At 39.8% G+C, this 24,296-nt stretch overlaps 1 protein-coding gene and 1 long non-coding RNA gene across 6 annotated transcripts in view; both read left to right on the top strand.

The window, feature by feature from the left end:
- Positions 1-24,296, top strand: part of CFAP20DC (CFAP20 domain containing) — a 253,242-nt gene that overhangs the window by 175,541 nt on the left and 53,405 nt on the right. For 3 of the 5 annotated variants that reach the window (XM_082739068.1, XM_082739069.1, XM_082739071.1), the window contains 2 exons: positions 862-1,236; positions 19,791-19,994. In XM_082739068.1, coding sequence (XP_082595194.1) covers positions 862-1,236; positions 19,791-19,994 — 579 coding nt within the window. The remainder of the gene's footprint in view (positions 1-861; positions 1,237-19,790; positions 19,995-24,296) is intronic. The other 2 variants (XM_082739070.1, XM_082739072.1) reach the window with 1 other exon arrangement.
- Positions 14,945-18,480, top strand: LOC309869169. The gene is made up of 3 exons (XR_014314025.1): positions 14,945-15,014; positions 15,733-15,980; positions 18,435-18,480. It is a non-coding gene; the product is annotated as an uncharacterized lncRNA (long non-coding RNA).

Consider the following 24,296-nt stretch of genomic DNA (forward strand, 5'->3'; position numbering starts at 1 on the left):
GTTTGTTCTTCCAGGTTCTTATTTTATAGCAGAAAAATCCAACTGAAAAAACACTGTAGTTCTCATTTCCATTATTTACTTTCACAGCCATTGATTTTAAGTTTGTAGCTCCTCCTTTCTCAGATTTAAAAATGAAAATTTTTGCTTTCCTAGGGATAATCTCAGAACTAGGTATTTATAAAACTCATGTAGCTTTACAAATAATTCTGTTTCATCACGTTCATGTCTTACGGGAAAAAAATACTTTCTATAATTGAAATTTTCATGTAAGAAAAGTATTTCACAGAACATGTCTATTATCTATTGCTCTTGAACGATAAGACTTCCCTACAATAATTTAAAACAAATACACTTTGATAGCCCAGCTTATTTTTAGAATAGCATCTCTATGCTTAAATAAGCTAAATACTTTAAGTTCTAGCTGTTCCTCTTCTCATAGAGTCAGCTCATTAGGAAGTCAAAGTGTGCTATGCTTATGTAACTTCCGGTGGATCCTCTTCTTTCACATGCTTTTTTGAAATGACTGTATTTTTAGTGAATGGCTGTCTTGTAACCCAGAGGTCAAAAAATATATATATGCCTTACCAAGACCAGATAGATACCACATAGCAGGGCATCTCACCAAACGGTTTAGATCTATTGCACTGCTGTTTTTAGTTACTCATCTTTTTATTGCAAAATAAAATAGGTATACATATATTAAGTATAGGTATATATATATATATATATCATATATAGGTATATTATATGTATACTTTGGCTTTTATTCGGAGAATAAATGAACTTTTTAAGAACTGTTCTCAGTAGCTTCTTCACCACCAATTTTGGCTCAATGTGGTTTCACTTTGTTCCCCCATGTAGGGTAACGACAGTATCCAGGGTTCCCTGAGCCCAACAACTAGTCCTTCAGGGTTAACTCAGCTAACATTAGAGAACACGTTGGGGAAGGCTGCAAGGTGGACAGATAAAGGACCTCTAAAAAGTGCCTACACAGAAGCAGGAGCATCAGAAAGCCAGAATTCCTTGGCAAAGCAGATAGATAGAAAAGACTTTCGAACAAGTGTGGTGCCTACACCATGCCTTTCTCCCCCTGGAAGAAGTGAAGCCTCTCAGAAAACTCCAGATCCTGTTATCAAAGCAAAGGACCGACCAGCCCATCAAGTACCAGCTTCAATAAGCAAAACCTCCCTAAAGGAGATCTCAGAGGGAAAGTTGAGGCCGATTCCTGAAGTATCTGTAAGTGGCTTTGCTCTGGTTTGCATAGGCGGGCAGCACGTCCTGCTGTGTTCTGTTCTGTCCCACTTCACACGGGTTTTCAGCAGGACCTATTTTTCATCATTTGGGTGATCAGTAATGTATTCGCCTTCCAGTTCCAATGTGTTTTAGCTCAGTAGCAACAGCTGTTAAAGAGTATATTGCCCATCCCAGCGATAATAGAATGCCTCGTGTTTTTAATGAGAAAGATAATTATCATTATAGTAATTTTTTTATTTCCCAGTTACTTCTCATAATTTTAGTTATCACTGCCTGCAAATTATAAATGAAGATCTTATTTTTGAGCCAAAGGCTTGCTAGTGAAATTGACAGATTTTCAATAACAATCTACATTAGGAGCCATAAAAACATCATTATTCTCTTCACTTTCTGGTCTCTTTGCAGCAGTTTCCCAAATAATAAATGGCATGAGTGAAGGTTAGTAGTAAAGTAGTGTCACTGAATAAATCCCTAGGCTAGTTTGGTGGCTATATTCATGTCCATTGGGTTGATTTTCCTCCTTCCTGTATTAGTCCCTCTCTTCCTTCAGTCCCTCCATGCTGCACTTAGAAACCAGAGAACAGATGAAGCTATGCAGAACAAATGAACTTATATTCCATTTTTTTAAAACACAGTAAAGGTTTTCTTTATTTTTCATGTCCTAAGTATTCTGTATGTGTTACATTGTAAAGCTTTGGTTCAATTACGTTCTAAGCAATTGAGGGAGGATTGTTCCCTCACACAAGTCACAGACATATATGTCATCATTAACAGAACAGAAGTAGCTAATACTTCTTAAACACCTGCCATGTGTCAGTCACTCTGCCAAGCCTCTTTTCCACTGAAGCATTTCATTTAATCCTCACAGTGACCCTGAGAGGTAGACACCTTCATGCTCAATTTTTAGATGAGGAAACTGAGGTTCAGCTCGGTTATGCGGGGTGTTCAAGGACAACAGCAAGTTAGTTGGAGAGTTAGAACTTGAAACTAGATTGTCTGAGACCAGAACTGCTGCCTGGGTCCACTGCACTGGGCTGCATAAACATGTACCAACTCTCACGTAAATGGTAGCCCCTCCTCAAGAAAGACCCAGATAAAACTGTAATGTGTATTCATTTTTTTTCTCAAGTTTGCATGCATGTCTGTATGTTTGCCCACAAAAATGTAGCAAATCACCTAACTCAATGAAAATGGAATTTGTTTTATGGTGATTTTAGGATGAAAGTGGTCATAGTAATATCTTTGCCTGTTTTGCATTTATTTTAAATTATTTAAATTGTTTTGCATTTATTTTAAATTATTTCTAAAACAGATATTCTACCTAGCTGTAATTTTCTTCCCCTTTGGTGTACTCATAAGTGGAATGCAGCTAATAAACTAAACTTAGGGATTTGTTCTAGGATGCTCCTTCCCTTGACTGCAGCCAAAACTGGGCTGCCAAAAAACGGAACCAAAGCAAGTCTCTTAAGAAGCCTTCCGCTCCATTCTCCCCTAATTTTTTTGCCACCACCCTTCTATTAGGTAAAATCTCTCATTCTTTCCATCTTTCTGTAGAAATAAAACCAGGGCACAAAAAATCAGCTTGTAAACTTGAGGCACAAACGGACTTTGAGTACCTGGCCACTCGACCAAGTACACTGCCTGAACCCTAGTGCTCTCTGATGATACCAGGGGGAAATGAAAGGCTGGAGAGAGAGCAGGGGATTTTCCTTTACGCATCCTCTTCCTCTGAGAGCTGAGACTCTTTGCGTTGCTCCAAGAGCCCCTCCTCCCAGCTGCTCGCTGCCCTTTACAAAGCACTCACCTGACTCCTGTGTCTTTGCGCAGGCCCCGTGGGTGCAGCGTCGGCCATTTTTACTAGTCCATTTTACTGCTAAGGAGACTGACAGCAATCCCTTCAAAAGGATGGAAGAGGGAAGCAACCTTACACGTGTGGACAGGATAGAGGCACAAAAGCACTGCTTACCATTTGCGCAGAGAGGTTTAACCTCAGTGTCAAAATACAGACTAATAAAATGTGATCTCAGGGAACCCACATGGTCGCTACAATCTGTGGCTTACATTTGTGAATGTGAAAACCCCAATTTAATAGGATGTAAAATTATGGAAGGCATCGGCACTCTGCCCCATTTCAGGGTGAATTTACCATGGGAATGGAGTGTTCTTCCAGAGACACCATTTAAAAAAGAAATCATGGTCATAGTGAAAGGGTGCTAATACTTGACATTCTCTCCATTTAATAACTGTAGCTAAGAATGAAACAAGTTTCCTCAAAAGAGCCATGTGCTTGCTAACTCCACAAAGGAATTTTCCCCCCCAGATTCCAGAAACCCATGGTGGTGACTGTTAATAATATACTAAAATTTGGGGAGCCCGGGTTGCTCAGTGAGTTAAAGCCTCTGCCTTCAGCTCAGGTCATGATCCCAGGGTCCTGGGCTTGAGCCCTATATTGGGCTCTCTGCCCAGCAGGGAGCCTGCTTCCTCCTCTCTCTCTCTCTCTCTGCCTGCCTCTCTGCCTACTTGTGATCTCTGTCAAATAAGTAAATAAATAAAATCTTTTTTAAAAAATAAGAATATACTAAAATTTAATTCACACAATATAGAATTCAGCTTTTTTTAGGGCACTCATGGAGTTGTGCAACCATCACTACTTATCTTAGATCATTTTTATCATCCCAAAAGAAATTCCATCCCTATTAATAGTCATTCCCCATTCATTGCTTCCCCCAAACTCCAAGAAGCCACTAATCTGCCTTTCTGTCTCTATGGATTTGCCCTTCCTGGACAGTTCATATAAATGAAGTCAGACAGTATGTGGTCTTTTGTATCTGACTTCTTTCATTTAGCATAATGTTTTCAAGTTCCATCCATGTTGTAGCATTTCATTTCTTTTTATGCCTGAATAGTAATCCATTATATGGATATGCCATATTTGTTTATTCATCTCTCAGTCGATAGCTGGTTGTTTCCACTTTTTGGCTATTATGAAAGATGGTGCTATGAACATTCATATGCACATTTTTGTGTGGACATATGTTTTCATTCCTCTTGGGTATATACCTAGGGATGGAATTTCTGGGTCATATGGAACTTTATATTTAACGTTTGAGGAACTGCCAAACTGTTTTCCATAGCAGCTGCACCATAGTACATTCCCACAAGCAAGACAAGTTGACGGGATTTTTCTACATCTTAGTCAACACTTGTTATTGTCTGCCTTTTTCATTTAAGCCATCCTGGTGGGTATGAAGTATCTCATTGCACTTTCGGTTTGCATTCCCTTGATGACTCAAGATGCTGAGCATCTTTTCATACACTTATTAGCACATCTGCTTATCTCCTTTGGAGAAATGCCTATTCAAATCTTTGGCCTATTTTTTCATTGGATTATTTGTCTTTTTATTGCCCTGTTGTAAGAGTTTGGATACAAGCTCCTTGTCAGATATGTGATATGCAAATATATTCTCCCATTCTGTAAGCTGTCTTTTCATTTCTTGGGGCTATCTTTTGAGGCACGGAAGCTTTTCATTAGGTGAAGTCCAATCTATCTGTGTTTTTCTTCTCTTGCTTATACTTTTGGTGTTATAGCTAAGAGCCATTGCCTAATCCATGGTCACAGAGATTTATTCCTGTTTTCTTCTAAGAATTTTTTAGTTTAACTCTTAAATTTTGTCCTATAATCCATTTCTAGCTAATTTCTGTCTCTAGTGGGAAGTAGGGGTTCAACTGCATTTTTTTGCTTGTGGATATTCACTTGTACCAACACTATTGATTGAAAGACTGTTTTTCCCATTGAATTGTCTTGTCACCTTTTTTGGAAGTCAGTTGACCATACATGTGAAAGTTTATTTCTGACTTCCCAGTTCTGTTCTATCTATATGTCTATCCTTATGCAGTATCACACTGGCTTGATTACTGTAGTTTTATAGTAGACTTTGAAATCAGGTAGTGTGACTCCTTCAACTTTGTTCTTCCTTTCCTGGATTGTTTTTGCATTTCCATAGGAATTTGAGGATCAGCTTGTCAGTTGAGATTGCATTGCATCTATAAATCAGTTTAGGGGATATATCTTAATATCTTAATATTAAGCCTTCCAGTCCATGGATATCTTTCCATTTATTTGTGTCTTTCATTTCTTTGGGCAATGTTTTATAATTTTCAGCATACAAGTCTTACACTTTCTTTGTTAAATTTATTCCTAAGTATATTTTTGATGTTCTTGTGAATAGAATTGTTTTTTTAATTTTTTAATTTGTTCATTTCTAGGGTTCATAGAAATGCAATTTATTTTTATATTGATTTTATATCTTGTAACCTTTCTGAATATTAATTAGTTCTAATGGTGTTTTTGTGAATTCTTTAGGAATTTCTATATATAAGATCATGTCATTACAAATAGAGATAGTTCTACTTCCTTTCCAATCTGGATGTCATTTATTTCTTTTTATTACCTAATTGCCCCCACAAATGGATTTCATTTGAATGAAAAGCTTTTCTTTCTTTCAAGATATTTAAGATTTAATACTTCAACTACTGTGGCCCAGTAGTGAATTCTAACACAGACATAATGAGCTCTGTCAGGCCTAGAAGGGTTCTACTGGTATGATGCATAGGAAATGTACTAGATGCAAGAGAAAAATTTTGACAATTATCCTGGGACTGGAGGTCCATCCAATATATGAATGCAGGTATGAAATTACCTCTGCTGGCTAGCTTTGTAGTCAACGCATATAGAACACTAACATGTATGGGGGTTTCTGCCTCCTAAGCTGGGCTTCTAAAATAAAGGACTTCTAGGGGCACCTGCGTGAGCCTAGAAGTCGGCATCTGACTCTTGACTTTGGCTCAGGTCATGATCTCAGCATTGTAAGATGGAGCCCTTCACTGGGCTCCATGCTGGGTGTGGAGCCTGCTTAAGATTCTCGTCTCTTTCTCTGTCTCTCTCTCTCTCTGCTCCTCCACCCTCCACTTTTCCTCTCTAAAAATAATTAAATAATTAATTAAAATAAAACAAAGGACTTCTAGGTGATGAGTTACAGCTGCTCTGGTTCTATTTCTGGATTATGACAGCATCTCCTTTTCTGCTGAGTGCCTGTCAGGCCAGGTATTCCCCCTGGTGCTAGAGATAAACCAACCCAAACAGATGAGGCCTGTCTCCTCAGGGGGCTTATATCTGTTAGGAAATACAGACAATAAAGACGCACAAACAAATACATAAAGTGTTTATAAGCTATGATAAGGATGTGGGAAGGCAAAGATAAGGTGATATAACAGACAACAGGGTTGGCCAGAATGGTGGGTACTTCAGATATTATTTGACTGAGTAGGTGACATTTGAGCTGAGATCTGAAATTTAAGATGGAGCCAGCCATGCAAAGAACCTGGGACTACTGTTTCAGGTATCAGGAACAATAGGTACAAAGCTTCTGAAATGGATGTCTTTGGGGAATAGAGGAGGCCCACATAGCTGGGTCTTTCGGGAAAGGGCAAGGGAAGTGGAGGATGAAGTCAGAGCTGTTAAAAGGCCCAGATCACATGAGATCAGAATGGCCACGGTAAGGAGGGTGGCCTTTATTCCACATGCAATGGCAAGTCTTTGTAGGTTTTGAAGCAGGGCAATAACATTTACATTCAAAAACTTCCCTCTTGGGTGCCTGGGTGGCTCGGTTGGTTGGACGACTGCCTTCGGCTCAGGTCATGATCCTGGAGTCCCGGGATCGAGTCACGCATCGGGCTCCCGGCTCCATGGGGAGTCTGCTTCTCCCTCTGACCTTCTCCTCGCTCATGCTCTCTCTCACTGTCTCTCTCTCAAATAAATAAATAAAATCTTTAAAAAAAAAAAAAACTTCCCTCTTGCTGTGTCAAGGATGGATGCAACAGGACAGGAATAGAAGCAGAGAAAGCAGTTGAGGCATCACTTTCTGATAAATCAGAGCAGAGATGAAGAAAAGTGGCAGATTCCCAAAATAACTAAGAGCTAGGACTGATAGGATAGAGGGAAGAGGAAACAGGCAGAATCAAGCATGACTCTGAGGCTCGGGACCTAAGCTATAGGGAGGGTGGTCATGTAATTCGCTGGGCTCTGGGAGACTGTGAGCAGACCTGAGCCGTCAACTCAACCATCAAGGTACTACAGTCAAGAATTGTAAGCTGACTCCCCATTGAAAATCAGCTCTCACATGGGGTGCCTGGGTGGTTCAGTCGGTGAAGTGTCCAACTCTTGATTTTGGCTCTGGTCATGATCTCAGGGTTGTGAAATGGAACCCTGAAGCAGAGATTCTCTCTCCCTCTCCCTCTGCCCCTCCAACCCCCACCCCATGCTCACTCTCGCTCTCTCTCTCTCACACACACACACATAAATAAATTTTGAAAAAGGAAATATGCTGTCACAAAGTGCCAACTTGAAGTAACTCTATGACAAGAGACAATCAAAGGCTCTTACAAAAGAAGGTGCAGGAGAATTGTTCTCCTAATCCCCTGATATGCCAGAGTACTAGTAATTCTAAGGAACACTTACTGACATTGATTTGCTAACTTCTTGGTAAACCTCATCCTTGCAATGTCTTATTCACTTTTTAAATAGAGCTCCCTATTATTAATTTCAAATATTTTTAAGTAAGAAACAAGTACCATAACCATGTAGATAGCTAGTAATTAAACTTTTCCACATGTGTAACTGCATTCAAACAGTTTTGAATGAAGCATTTTAAACCTGTAAATGTAATTATGTGCATCTTTAAACAAACAAATAAAAAAGACATAGGCTTTGTGGTTCCAGAAAAAGTTTAAACTTATTGAAGAATGGTTATTTTCATAAGAAATCAAAATATGCTACCAATTACAAATTCAGGTATTCTTAGAAAAAAACAAGACATGAGATTTTATAGGAAAAATTATAAAATGAATACCATATAGCTTGAGTTTAATTTTCACATTTTCATTTTTGAAAATCAAAACTGAACTATGGAAGGACACTTTATATGTGTTTTAAGCCGTGGTACAATTTTTTTTTTAATTGTCAAGCCTTTTCCTTTGGATATTGAAAAAGGATTAGTTTGACTGCCTCGCTGATGAAATTGAGCTCAAATTTTTTTGAAATAATAGAGGCTTACTGTTCTATGTAATTTGTATACTACAAACTTAGAGGAAAATGAATTTGTAAATCATTTTAGAGTTTTAAAGGCATTGTTCCATTACATAAAGTTCTGCATTTTCTAGGGTTTATAATACTCTGTGTTCAAAGTGAAGCCATCTGTCTCTCTTTGAATTTGTCACTCAAGTATGCCATTTGCAGCTGTCTTTCCAACAATACCCCATTGTTTGAAGACTTCATAAATGTCTGTCTGACCCCTGACTTCCTTCAGTTACAACAATATTCCATTGTTGCAAAACACCTGTCTGGGGGTCAGGTTATCCTGTGTGCTGTACGTATGTCGATCATCCTCGCCTAAATGTGCACGTTCACCCAATGACTCTCTTTCCTTCCAAGGCTATCACTATAGATGACTACTGGCCTCATGCTCTCCTGAGCCACCTGATAGACAGCTTTCACCTTTGCCACCCTCAGGACTTTCCCCAAAGAGAGCTCTACAGCATGTCTATCTACATTTTCATTCTTCCGAGCAGTCAAGAACAGTGGACACCACAGCTCAGAGCACCAGCTCAAACCAGCAGATCTGGATTTTCGTTCTGGCTTTGCTTCTTTTTACTTATGTGACCTTGGACGCATTTCTTATCTTCCTTGAATCTCAGTTACCTCATCTGTCAACTTTGAGAAAATAATAATACTTATTCCATAGGGTCATAATGAATATCACATGTGGAACACTTAGCCCGTATCAACCAGATATTTTCCTCTACCCGTGTCTGAGTAGTTAGAAATGTAAACCAGTATGCCTGGCATACTAAAGCACACTTTTTCAAATCCAATAAAATTCCAGAAACTAATTATTGGTACTGTTCGATAAGGGAGAGCTATGTGTGTTTATTGTCCTCTGTTAAGAGTTGAATCAAGTGCTGACATAAAAGTGAATTAATGGGTCACTTCTGTCAGATAACGTGTTGGTATTTTGTCAATGTTCACTGAAGAGAGAATAATATTTAGAAGCAGGACCTCGTGAGTCTCCAGTCATTCCCCTGTAGAGCACTCTTTGTGTACCTGCCTTATTCCCAGAGCTAAATTAGAGATCCGCAGCTCCATGGCTGATGGGATGAATTAAATGTGGACAAGACTAGTAACAGCTTATAAATTGTTTATAACTATGAACTATTAACCATGGTGAGAATGTGACATTTGTTACATTGGACACTCCTACCAATTAGTAGTCTTTGAAGAAGAGTTTGTGATTTCATGTTTTGTCAAAACTATACTCTTTCCTTGCCTCTGGGGGAAAAAAAACACAGAGTCATTGTGTCACTTTTATCGGTCAATGCACTGCTGAGGATATTGCTGAAGCTACAGAATTTGGTGGTTAAATAACATTGGAGCTACCAGTAATAGGATTTGCATTAAGCATAGAAATTTTCTGGGTGGAATTTGCTTCTAGCCCTCTTATTTTTATTTGTTGTGGGTTTTTTTTTTTTTTCAGTCTAAATTTTTGCTGATGCTACAGATGCATCTAGTGTCTAATTTAGTTGTTGACCGAGGCAAAATGGTCCAGAGTAGAAGTATCTTAAAATAATTAAAAATGGCATTATGGTCCAAATTTTGGGTGATGATATGGACCTGCAAAAGTCATTATTCATGTCACCAATGTGCCAGTTACTGTAATGAAGAGGAGCAGTTTCAGATTCTCAGAAGTTTCAGAAATTGTAGACAGACTTGACAAAAACTAAGAGACTAGCAGAAGTATGAATCCATGAGAACACATTAGTTGCTTAGCTAACACACTGTAACTTTTTACTATGGATTCTCCAATATTTTTATGCTAAGGTTAGCAACCTACTAGTCAAATGTTAATGGGAGAAATCCACCTTTTTTTTTTGTCTTGGCTTTCCTAATTTTAAAGGAACAAGTCATACTTGCCATTTTCCTATTTTATGGAAGCAGCCTTAAGCTGATAGTATTTCCTGACCCACTGAGATCAAGGTCTTTATTTCAAGAACCTTGTTTGTGAATTTAAAGATTTAGGGCACTTGCCATATGCCAAGTGCTCTACAAGGTGCCCCACTCTTTCTGTCCAGTCTCCATCTCCAGCCCTTATAAGAGGCCTCACTTATTTCTGTTTGACAGACCAGGAAGCCCAGAGGCTTTAGCTAGTTCACATCCAATAAGTGACTAAACAGAGAGTCATACTCAAAGAGTTTGGGCCAGAAAAGCTGGTTCACCTTCCACTACCCTGGACCACTCGTGCTCTGTCTCACATGCACTCGTGCTCTCTTTCTCAAATAAATTTAAAAAAAAAAAAATGCTGTGAAGCTTAAAGTGGCAATGGAAGTTAAATTGCCACATGATCACAGAATTTTTTTTGAGACAGAGCACGAGTGCATGTGAGTGGGTTGGGGTGGACGAGTGGGGTGGGGCAAAGGGAGGAGAGAGAAAACCTGAGTAGGCTCCACACTGAGGCTTGATCTCGTGCCCCCGAGACCATGACCTGAGTCAAAATCAAGAGTTGGACACCTAACCGACTGAGCCTCCCAGGTGCCCCAATCACAGAACCCTTTCAGTTAGCTTTAATTGGGGATGGTGGTCCAGGGTAGTGGAAGGTGAACCAGCTTTTCTGGCCCAAACTCTTTGAGAGCACTTTGCATATGGCAAGTGCCCTAAATCTTTAAAGGCTACGGTCGTCTTATAGATGGCATATCCTTGAATATAATTTAAAACCTGTTCCATTTGGTGCTACTAGTTTCCTTCTAGTCTATAGTAATTGTTCAGCTCATGAAGTACCCTTGAACTTAGTAGATAGGTGCTGGGAAATTACAAATTATTTATCAATAATAAGAGCTCAGCTGTGGTTCAGATAATTCTTTCTGAAAATTAGCAGGCTGACTCCCAAGACAAAATGTACGGAAGTATATGGTATGGAAGTCATGGAGGGAAAGGGTGTTCGATACAAATATAGCACATCGATATAAAGATTTTTTTTAATTTATTTTCAGCATAACAGTATTCATTATTTTTGCACCACACCCAGTGCTCCACGCAATCCGTGCCCTCTATAATACCCACCACCTGGTACCCCAACCTCCCACCCCCCCGCACTTCCAACCCCTCAGATTGTTTTTCAGAGTCCATAGTCTCTCATGGTTCACCTCCCCTTCCAATTTCCCCCCAACTCCCTTCCCCTCTCTAACTCCCCATGTCCTCCATGCTATTTGTTATGCTCCACAAATAAGTGAAACCAAATGATAATTGACTCTCTCTGCTTATTTCACTCAGCATAGTCTTTTCCAAGATCTTTTTAAAAAATACTTTCACACTCCTCCCCTCCAAAAAAGAGAGCACCACATCTATGAGATAGAAAGCTACCCCTCTGCAAGGACTTTTTGCCAATATTGGTTAAACTACCCAAGAATTCTCTACCCAAGACATTCTTTATTTACTTAACAGACAGAGATCACAAGTAGGCAGAAAGGCAGAGAGAGAGGAGGAAGCAGGCTCCCTGCTGAGCAGAGAGCCCGATGTGAGGCTCGATCCCAGGACCCTGGGATCATGACCTGAGCCGAAAGCAGAGGCTTTAACCCACTGAGCCACCCAGGCGCCCCTACCCAAGACATTCTTAAAGGATTAGTATGCAGAGATGATGAAGTATGAATTGAGTCAAGGATTGTGAAGTGTTTCTAGGTTATAGCCAAAATGTTTGTGACAGACATCTTGGAGGTGGCATTGGGTCTGGTTAAGCCTAGGTCAACATGAATGCCATTGTTCTAAAACACAACCTAGATTCTGACCTGTTGTTTTTTTCTAACAGCCTGCTTACTGATTTTTGCTGTGTTAAGTCAATATAGCATCCCTTCGGTGTAGCAGTTTTTCAAGTTGTACTGTAGCTTAGTCTTTACATTTCAATTTACCTCTTTGCATGATGAAGAAATATGCTAAAAGCTACCATACACTGTGAATGAGTTATTTGCTCAAGTGTGTGTCACTTGAGGCTCATGCCTGAGATTTCTGTCTTCATTCTTCTTTTCCATGGGCCTGCGTTCTCAGTGAATCAGGGTGAACTCTAGTATGGGATACGTGCTCAAGAATTTGAAACAAGTCTTCAAACGGTGCTAGTTGGTGAAGAGATGTCCTGGAACGCTAATTTACCATCGGCTCATTTTTAAAATGTCAATGTAGCAATACTTTTGCTGTCTGCAAATAGCAATAGAGAGGAGATTAATCTTCATATTAAAATGCCAGTTGAGGTTTAAAATTAGCTTTGGAAAATGGATTTCTGCTACTTTTCCAATGTCTGCTATGACATTAGAGTTCAGAAAAACTTCCAAAACTTTCTAATTATAGCTTCAGCACTCTTCATGACATAAATTTGAACCTACCAGCAATACTGAACCCCCAGAATTTACAAAATGCCACCTTTATCCCTACTAAAATGGTCCGGAGCAAGGTGCCAGTGACTATTACTTCCTAGGAAATCTTTTCTGAGTCTTAGACTTCTTTGTCACTTTTGGTCATGGAGAAGTACACAAATCATAAACATACACTCTGAAGAATTTTCACCAACTGAACAAATCCATGTGACCATGATCCAGAACAAGAAAGAACAATGCCAGTGCCTCAGGAGCCCCGTTGTACTCCCTGTCAGTACCCCTTTCTGCCACCATCGCTTCACAACTTCCGCTGAAACCTCCAAGACTAGTCCTGCCCATATATACCCTCTGGTGCCTGGTTTCTCTCTCTTAGCATTTCTCTTATGAAAGTCAATATATCACTTATTTTGCTGATGTATAGTGTCCTGCTATCATACCACCCTGCTGATGGGAGCTACTAAGAATATGTCTTTTTCTAAGAATATGTCTTTTTTAATCTCTCTTTTTTCATTATTGAAGTATGATTGGGATACAGTATATTAGTTTCAGGTGTATAACAGAAATTTGACAAGTCTGTGCATTACTTGGTGTTCACCGTGGTAAACATAGTCACCATCTGTCACCGTACAATATTACTATTATTGACTATATTTACTATGCTGTACTTTTCATCTCCATGACTTATTTTATAATTTCATAGGCTTCTCATCTCCATGACTTATTTCATTTACCTTTTAATCCCCTTTCACCCATCCCCTCATCAACTTTGCTTCACCAACCACCAGTTTATTCTCCCTACTTAAGAGTCTGCTTATTTGTTTGTTTTCTTTTTCAGATTCCACATGTAAGTGAAATCATATGGTATTTGTCTTTCTCTGTCCGACTTATTTAACTTAGCATAATACCCTCTAGACCCATCAGTGTTGTTGCAAATGGCAAGATAATATTCTTTTTTATGGCTGATATTCCTGTTGTGTGTGCATGTGTGTGTACCACATTTTTATCCATTCATCTGTCAATGGACACTTGGGCTGCTTCCATATTTTTGCTATTGTAAATAATACCATAATAAACATAGGGTTGCATATATCTTTTCAAATTGATGTTTTTATTTTCTCTGGGTAGAAGACAGTATCAAGATTCCTCAAAAAATAAAAAATGAAGATCTCATATGATCCAATAAGAATATATCTTTTGAGAGAATCATGGGCTATTAATGAGACTTGGCCAGGGAAGTGGAAGCCATTTGGTCATAAAAGGTTTAGATTAAATTCTAGATATTCTAGGTATTTCCAGGGCACCTGGGTGGCTCAGTTGGTTAAGGCAAACTACCTTTGCCTTAGGTCATGACCTCAGGGTCCTGGGATCAAGCCCCTCATTGGGCTCTCTGCTCAGCAGGGAGTCTTCTTCTCCCCCTCACTCTCCCTCTGTGTTATCTCTCTCTCTCTCTCTCTCAAATAAATAAATAAAACCTTTTGAAAATTAATTAATTAATTAATTCTAGGTATTTCCATCCTTGTTATTTGGGAACCATTTTTATTTCATTTCTGAAACAGTATGTACAATACATAATGCTTTCTATGAATATAAACTCCATACTTTCAGTTTGTCTCATGTTGTTTGGCCTGGTGGTTAGAATACGCTGCCACACCACCCTTCTTATCCTTCAAGGTCCAACTTAGAGACCACTGCCTCCCTGAAGCTTGACTGATTCTACAGGACGTGACCTTTCTCTTTTCTGAAATGCCGGACTGTTTGGTATACCTCCCTTTCCTGACATGCCTTTTACATTATGTTCTGTTCTAACAGCCATCATCCCCTCTGTAGTAGCAGTTTCTGTATCTTGGTGTAACTTAAAAGAATACAAAGAGTCAGGGATAGTCTGGTAGATCTTTATTAAGAGCTGGTTTTTTGTTTGTTTTTTTACATGGTGTCCCCTATGCTGTAGGTGTCAGGCACTGTGACAATGCAAACCTGATTCAGAAAGAAAGTCTCAGAGATTTTATAGGTTCCAGAATGAGAATAACAGCCCAATTTTCTCCCAATTTCATTATTCTCCCATCCATATAGAATGGAATGAATTTCTTCGCCTGATCTTATTAACCCATGGCCGTGTCTCATTTTGGCTCTACACCACCATTGTGAACTTGGCCTTAGAACTTAGAATGGTTCAGTAAAACCAGTTCTTCTCTGAGGTTCACAACATTCTGTGGGCAAGTGTTTGATCCATTAAGCTGTTCTGCCTTAATATCTGGAGAAAAGAGATTAGGCAAAGGACATCAAGTTGTAAGGTTACTTTTATTTAGTTTTGTTTTATCTGGAATTATGTTTCCCTTTTTAATCATGATCAAGACTCTGTGTGATTAACTAGTACTATACCCAAGTGTATGCTACCTTTTTTATTTAAGTAGGCTTCATTCCCAATATGGAGCCCAATACAGGGTTTGAACTCAGAACCCTGAGATTAAGACCTGAGCTGAGATCCAGAGTCAGACGGACACATAACCAACTGAGCCAGCCAGGTACCCCCTGTGCTACCTTATTTTATGCTCAATTCTTTCTAGCTCTTGATTGCCCTACTAGATTGTAAAGCCTGTGAAAGCAGGGGCAACATCCCACTTGTCTTTGTGACATACTGTGTTAGGCTCCTAAAAATGTCTGAAAATCAAAGAAAAATGAGTGGCTCAACTGGCTTCATGAGGGAAGAACTTTCCCGGGAATCTGAGCACAGCTGAATTGTATAGCCTTGAGCCCATTACCTCCTTCCTAAAACAAATCCAACTGATAATGTCTCCCTTCTTTCCTACAAGGATATTTTGAGACAAAATTAGATCACAGGTAACATTTTGAGACTTTTGGAAATAGAATAAGACACTTGTTTCTCGCACGTTGTATAATTTAGTTAGATGCCATCTTGTGCTACAGTCCCCTTTCCTGTGAAGACTTTCTTATAAGCCTTCTTTAAAAAAATAATAATAATATGTAATTTAAATGATTTTGCCTTTCCAGTGATTTTAAAACGGTTTAAGAGATTACAAATCAAGAATGTATCATGGGACCAAGTTAATTACCTGTCTCTGCCACCAGTTGCTCTATTCATGACCCTGGAGAAAGTCACTTTTTCTCTCTGCTCATTTTCACCTGCTCTTCCAGTGTGTTGTCGGAATACACTTTTAGTGTTGTAGGAAGTAAATTCATGGAAATTCCGAGTTCTGAGCACTTAGCATCAACAGTTCCTGGCCCATAATAGGATCTCAGTGAGTATTTGTTGAGTAAACTAATGAATGAACCAATCAGTGCATTTCCACCACTGCCGATGACGTCAGCATTCCCGGCAGGCACCATTTCCCCAGCATCTGCTTCCGTACATCCAGTGCTAGAGAGAGCTCACTCCCTCTGAAGTCCACTCATTCCCTTTGTCAACAAATGCAATGACTATCCAGTGCCACCTTGGACTCCTGCGAGGCATCTTCCAAATCTGCAGGGCAGTTAGACACCCCCATGCTGTGTTCCTCAAGCATCTTAGACACATCTGTGTTGTAGTATTAATCTGGGTACATATAATACTCTGACTTCTAATGCCTATTACGTCTCCCTCTCTCTACTGTGAGCTCCATGCAGACAGAGGGTGCCTTATTTTCTTAACAGCCCTGCCTCCTGACATAGTACAGAATAGGTGAGAGACTGGGAGGCGGTGAACAGAAAATGAAAAGGAAGAACGCTAATAACAGGGAGCACATGTATTGACAGCCAACTCAGTGGTCCTCCTAAGAGGGAGGTACTCACCCAAGCAGATATGCACCAAAAACCATCCACTGGGCTCAAGGAAGAAAATGTTGAAACTATTTCCATTGTTTTTTAAGGTCAACCATTTTAATTTCTGTTTTTACATGTTTTATACTATGCATGCCAGTTTAATATAGCTATACATGTGTTTAATTAAAGACAAATATATTAGAAGGTGCATATTCAAATGCTTTTTTCATAGAGGTGCACACCATAAGTTTGGAGACCTTTCATATAGCTGTTCATCAGGTATTATGCTAAGCATTTTGCATGCATATTATTTCATTTATCCCATTGAAAATCATGTGACATATATACTGTGATTCCATTTTGCAGATGAAGAAACTGAGGCACGGAGAGGTTAGATAATTTGCCCAATCACATCCAGCTGGTAACTGGTGGGACGAGGGCCCAGGCTCAGATCCTTCTGGCTTAACCACTGTCCATTCTCTCCTGTTTTCTGTCCTAACACCTATGGTTGTACTTGAGGCAAAATACAGGTCTGTGGATTAAATACATGAAATGAATGGATGAATTAATCATACTGAGTACATATTAAAGCTTTCTCAAGAAAAACTGTGAGAATGAAAATAAAATGTCCTTTCTCTTTGTAAAAGTGTGTTGGCAGCAACAAGCCAAATGACATGCCCAGGTGACACATTGGAACACTTCATTCCATTTCTTGACAGAAAAACTGAAGCGAAGCCCAGCAAGTCACTGTTCTATGCTGAGCCCAAAGTCAAGCTGCTAGTCTTGTTTTTACATTTGATGACTGAACTACTTTGTTTTTATTGAGCTATAACTCATATACCATAGAATTCAGCTTTTTAAAGAGTACAGTTCAGTTTTTAGTATATTCACAAAATTCTGCAACAACTGAATTTCAGAACTTTTGCATCACCCCCCACCCCCAATGAAGCTACACACCCACTGGCAGTCACTCCCCTTTCCTGCTCCTTCCACCCTGGGCAACCACCAATCTGCTTTCTGTCTGTATGGATTTGCCCATCCTGGACATTTCATATTAGTGAAATCATACAGTCTGTGACCTTTTGTCTCTGGCTTCTTTCACTTAGCATAGTATTTTCAAGGTTCATCCATGTTGTAGCATGTGTCAGTACTTTGTGACTCTTCATGGGCAAATTATATTCCATTGTACAGATAAACAAAGATCTCTCCATCAGTTGATGGACATTTGGTTGTTTCAACCTTTGGGCTGTTATGAAAAGTGCTGCTGTGGACATTTGTATGAACATATGAACATATGTTTTCATTTCTCTTAGAAATATGCCTAGGAGCAAGTCACTGGGCCACATGGTAGATATTGAACATTTTAAGGCACCACCAAACTGTTTTCCAAAGTGATGGCGCCATTTTACATTCCCACCAGCAATGTGTGAGGATTCTAATTTCTTTACAGCTTCACCAACCCTTGTTGCTGTCAAACTTTTGTATCTAGTGGTTGTGAATGAGATTTCATTGAGGTGCTGATTTGTATTCTTCTAATGACAGTGAAGTCAAGCATCTTTTCTTGTGTTTATTTTTCCCCCAATTATTTCTTCTAAATTTAAATTATTCTTAACTTTTCTTTTTCTTTTCTTTAGTGCCTTTCATTGGAATATAAATTTCATTCTTCTTGTGTTATCTGTTTTGTCCTAGGAACTCTCAAAACATATTAAATACTTATGAAATCTCCTGTTAGAATTGTGTAGCCTCTCAGGGTGCCAAGCTGCTGGAACCATGAGTTGTAAAAATTTAAATGAGTTTCCACCAGAAACTTTCCAGAAAATCTCTATATTATTAGATCACAAGCTTTGATAATCACCGAATTATGATAATGATAGCACTTTATTTAAAACTCCATAGACACACCAAGACTTTTTTTAAATTATATTTTCTTAACTTTTTACACTCCTATGAGGCAGAAGAGAAGAGAAGGCAGTAGCTGTCTCAAAGGGTCCTCCAAGAAAGTAAGTGTAGAGATCTGAATATCTAAAAAATTCTAGTGTGTCATGAAACAAACCTTTTCTTTTCTTTTCTTTTCTTTTTTTTTTTAATAAAGAGGGAAATGGAGGGCAGGGAGGGAGAGAGAGAATCCCAAGCAGGCTCCATGCCCAGCATGGAGCCCTGTGCGGGGCTCGATCCCATGACCCTGATATCACCACCTGAACCAAAATCAAGAGTCAGATGCTTAATTGACTGAGCCACACAGGCACCCTATGAAACAAACCTTTTTGAGCACAACCCATGTTTGCAGATGGATAAGAAAATTTTAAGATTTAGGAAGTTAAATGGCAGTCCTGCATGTAATTCAGTACTCAGATGTGATGCTAACATTTCAGCGACGTTGAAATTAACCTTTGCTATCAAACTTGGTTTAGAGAAAGGAAAGGTTTTGAAAATTCCATATGACAATTTTTTACCTATACATTGAGAGAATATTTACATTAACCTTCAAAGATTTGTAGTAGTATTCTTGGGGGGTGGGGGGAGGAATGCCTGACAGATTACTTGTATAGTAAAGGCCATATCAGTGTGTGTATTATAGTTGTGAGTTCTTTCTGGCTTTCAGAACTTACATGTTCCCATCTTAAGATTAAATTTTTTAATGGCTTTTATCAACATTAGTCATTCTCAGTCTCACTATAGGTTAAACGTATTTGGCCGTAATGTTCACAGTGATAAAATTAACCAGTATTCTTGAAACTGGACTTTTGTATGGAAAATGATGTTTCTTTTCAAAAAAAACTTTTTGAATTTTTGCTTAGTCAAATACAGTTCAGGCCCCAGGCATGGGAAATGCAGTGAGTGTAAGAAGGTCATTATGTTTGCCTTTGCAGAGCTTATAGACCACCTGCAAATGCCAAATACCATTAGGTAACTGCAATTGTGATAAATGCTAAAAATGAACACCTTCTGATTCCATGAGAGCACTTAGTGGAGGGGTCGCCCCAGTTTGTGATTGTCAGAAAAGGCTTCCCTGGGAAATGACACAATGTGGGACCTAAAGGGCCCCTAGGAGTTAGCCAGCGCAGACTAGCACTAAGGCAGACAGGAGCCTGATGCTCTTGAGGACTTTAATGAGCAACATTGGGGCTAATATGCCCAGAGCAAAAAAGCAAGGTGAGGCAGGTGGGGCAGGCATTGTATAAGGGCACTTAAGAATCTGGGCCTCGGTCAGTGGAGAGCCACTGAGGGGTTACGGCTGTAGAGTAGCATGTGTTGATGGTCTATAAATTTGGAACAGGCACCTGACTCTGTCGCTTTCTTTTCTTGATCAGGAATATGACTGGAGAAACTATCAGCCCAGCCAGATGAGTGAATCTGAGTTGCAAATGCTGGCAAGCCTGCGGCGGCAACAGAATGAAGAACTGGAGGACACGGGGGCTTCCCACGTCCTGAGTGCATCCCAGGTTGACAACTGTAACGTCAGCATTAGTACCAGCAGTGACGACACAACCACCTGGAACTCCTGCCTGCCACCTGTGAGTCCAGGGTCTTTGTGTAACACCTTAATGAGGAGCAAACTTCTTTCTAACAAAGCCCAGCCTTGCCTGGAAAAACTAGCGCCAACATGAGAACCCTCCCCATAAGAAATATTCAGAGCCCATTCAGGAGCACCTGACTGTCTGAGTCAGTAGAGCAGGCAACTCTGGATCTTGGGGTTGTAAGTTCAAACCTCACATTTAATATAGAGATTACTTAAAAATAAAATAAAGAAATAATCAGAGCCCATTCTGGAATAGTGTTTCAGGCCTGAGGGCCTTGTCTATTCTTAAACTGTCTTACTCACCTTCAGATAATGTAGGCTCATTGTGTGCTGATATATACCAACATATACTGAAAGCGAAAAGGAATCATTTTACTGTCAATTCTGGGTCTCTCATGGCACCTGCAGCTCCTAGCATAGGCCTGGCACATCGAGAGGGCTCAGTATTTGTTAAATTAATGAACAAAAAAGATGTTTGCTGCTCCCTGTGCCTGAGGGCCATGATAGGTACCACAGACAATTCAATGGCTTATCTTTTCCCATATGTTTATACAGTTAAAGCATTTTTAAATATGGCCCATCATCCTCACTATGGACCAGCAGAGGAGTTGGAACAAGTCAAAGTCTTCCTGCCTTTCAGGTGAAGAAATTAAACTCTCCTGGACCCAAGCTTCCATACCTGGTCAGTGGCAGAGACCAGAGCGGAGCCCAGTGTTTTGACTCAGTCTGTTTTCTCTCTTCTGGCCTTGGGGATCTTATGGCTGAATTGGAAAGACAAAGTGGAAACATTAATAGAACAGTCTTATACAGCTTTAAAAATGTCATAAGTCAGAATAGTAAAATTAGTGTTTTAATAGTGGTAATTAAAGCTACTATTTCTTTAAGCACAGAGATATTTTAAGACCTCCATAGGCCCAAGGAAATTTCCTTGAAGTGTACTTATATTTACCTATAAGGCTACATTCAACATCAAATGAAACAAATTAAAATCCACTTTCATCCAGCAGTAAATATTCCTTTTTTACTATAAAATTTTTGAAGGGAAATATAAAATTAAGTAACTTTGATTTATATTTATACAAAATTGGGTAAAGGCTGAGTTCAAGTGTAGTTGACAGTGGATAACATATGTTTTATGTATCTAATTAAATATTTATTAATCTTACAGTTTTCTTTCCAAGCAATTTTTTTTCCCCAAGTTTCCAGCATCTTTGTAGATGTTCAAAATCGCAGCAGCTCTGGCACTAGGCCTTCCATGTGTAATCGAACTCAGTCCTTACTGCTGTCTTATGTGGTAAGTGCTGTTGCATTCCAATTTCCAGATGAGAAAATTGAGACTCTTGAGTGTAGTGGTTCAGACTTAGCTTGGCAAGACTCCTCAGTCTGAGCTTCTAACCACCATAACAAGGTGACTTCTTGGTGTGTGACTTAATTTGTGAAACAGAAGCCACAGACATCCAGTGGATGGTGACCTTTCTGCTCTGGAGATTACATACACGTCTTCATAGAAGAATAATTCAGATTGGCTCTAAGGAGATTTAGGGGGGAAAAGGTGTTTTCATGAGTGTTTTTTATCCCTACTTTGCCCATTGTCCAGGCTTCTCTTGCCTTAGTTATGTTTTCATCAAACTAAGTGGCCAAGCATACATAAGGCCTCCAGCAGCCTTGGTGCCAAAAAGTATCTACCCATCCAACAAAAATAACCCTGTGTGCTGGTTACTCAGAGTATTCTTGTAGCCAGATCTAAGAACATAAGAGTAAGTTGCAGATTTTTGCCAATGCAATTTACAATGGAATTGAAATCTTGCCTTTATTATAAAATATTCCTCAGCAGTCATTTAAACAGAAAGTAAGAAAGAGAAAAGAGGCCTCCTGAATGAGCTCATTCTGTCATGAAGTAGCTCAGAGACCAAAGGGCAAACTGAGGAATGATTATTTATGGACTGAAAAGGCTGAGCTCTTGGTTGCCCCGGATACTGTGTTCTCATCACTGTCCTGTGCTGGCAAGAACTAAACTCCTCATACACAACAACGACTCCACTCTATAAAAGTAAACAGCCAAAAATAGCACCATTGGTAATGAACTTAATAACCCCTCCATTTGATCAAATGAGAAATTGAAAACATTCTATTTGTTAGACAGAAAAAATAATTGAAAAGCCCACCTTTGGTATTCATAAGATATGTTTATTATTGCATCAAATTCACTCTATTTCAATATTGGAACTATCACCAAATGGAAAATTGTGTTTCTTAATGAACTCTGCATCTTGTTGCTCATATAGAGTTTAAATAGACCAATTTACAAGAACCATTGTGGGCTTTCTGAGAGCGCATGCCTTTCTCTTTAGAAGTTGTACAGGGATAGTGAAAAAGAAGAAATGAATAATAACTTTATTTATTACAAAGATACAGGCTTTTCATGTATCTCAATGGCGCCGCCATCCACAGTGGCACTCCACCAGAAATTCGGAGTACTTCTCCACTTCTCCCACCCCTTCATTTCCAAATCCTAAGAATCCTCAGGATTTTACTCCTCCCCGCCTAACAGCATAACCTTGGCACTTTATTTTTCATCCACTTTCCCTCAGTAATCTCCTGGTACCTCTGTACCTCCCGTCCAAGCACCTGATGGTAAGGAACATCTGCTCTGAGGTCAAAGGGCCAAGGTTCAAATTTAAGCCATGACCTTGTAAACACTTGGCACTGTATCTGAGACACAATAAGCGTTTAGTCAATTGAGGTTAGTTCTCATTATTATTATCGTTATTAATCACACTAGTGAATTTCATAAAGCCCAGATCGAATCTTACCTCTTCCCTGCATAAAGCCTTTCCTAGTTCCCATTGGCTCTTTGATTAGGCATACAGGGCCCCCCATGATCTGAGACCCTCTCCCTCCTCTGGCTCATCTCTCACTGTTCCTCACCTTTTACTCCATGCTTCAGTCTAAGTTATAACTTCCTGAATGCACTCAGCCCACATCCTTGTATCTTGTACGTACCTGATGATCTCTCCAGACATAGCTCCAGCCCACTGTAACCCTTCTCCAGGCCTCATTGTGAGAGACAGGCCTTCCTTTCTGCCACTAGAGCCAGGAATATCTCAATGACACTCTTGTTCCTGAACTCAAGTTCAGTTGCCTGTCACTTTGGAAGATCATTACTCAACAGAGGAGTTTGGGTTAGAAAAGACTTTCAGCTTTATTCAGGAGGCCAACCACCTGGGGAGAAGGCCAACTTTTACCCAGAGGCCAACTCCAAAATTTCTGCCTAGCCCAGGGGCTTTTAAAGGGGTTTAAGGCACTGGATCAACAAAGGGAGTAGAGTGGCCCATGCAAACTCGATGAGGCCAGCTACAGACATTAACTCAGTGCTCTGGGCTTATGCAAGGGAGTCTGGCTCTCCTTTCCTTATGTGTAGGAAGACTGTGTTCTTCCCACAAAGGAGGCTGAGGTCTGCAGACACACAAAGGGAGGTGGTAAAGTCATTTGTGTGACCTGAAAAGGAACAACATCTTGCTACAAAATTAATGAGCTCATCAGAAAGCCAAGGTGGCTCCCAATAGGCTTGCTGGCCTCTGTGGCCTGGGGAAGTTCTGGTCCATCATGCTTCAAGGCCAGTGGTCTACAATCTCAAAGAATGGAAGTTAGTTCTGTTATAGATCAAGGGCCTTCAGTCAGCAAGTAAGGAGTATGTTAACTTGAAGCAACCCTTAAGACAAGCTAGAGTGCTGTTAAAGTCGTGTAAACTCTCACCTCAACCCAGCTTATCTGTCTCACATTAATTCATTCCACATATTTGGGGTGCTTTTGTTTTGCTTTTGCTTTTGCTTTTGAGTGGTACAATAGGCTGTGAGCTATGCTGGCGATAAAAGTAAAACCTGACCTGGCCTTGAGATGCTCCCCATATTGGAGAGAGGCAGAGAGTTAACATCTCCCTGTAATTTGGGACTGAGTGATGACAGAATAAAGAGTTTTATAATATCTTGTAGAAGAGAGGCCCACGTGAGAGAAAGCAATTGATTCTACCTGTTGGTTTCAGGGATACTTTCACAGAGAAGGCTACAGTTAAGCCAGAGTTGGAGAATGAGTGCCAGCTCGTCATATGGTAAGAAGGGGAAAGGAATTCCAAGTTCTGAAAGGGAACAGAAATAAATCTTTCGGAGGCGAGGGTGGAGTCTCTCCTTGAACAGGATAATCTCCTCTAAGTGTCCTTGTTTCCCCATCACCTTGAACAGAACCTGGAATGAGTCTCTTCTTGTCTCACCTTCTCCCCCCTAGCCAACATACACACAGA

Source organism: Mustela nivalis, assembly GCF_964662115.1.
Source record: "Mustela nivalis genome assembly, chromosome: 1".
In the NCBI taxonomy this organism is placed as follows: Eukaryota; Metazoa; Chordata; class Mammalia; order Carnivora; family Mustelidae; genus Mustela; species Mustela nivalis.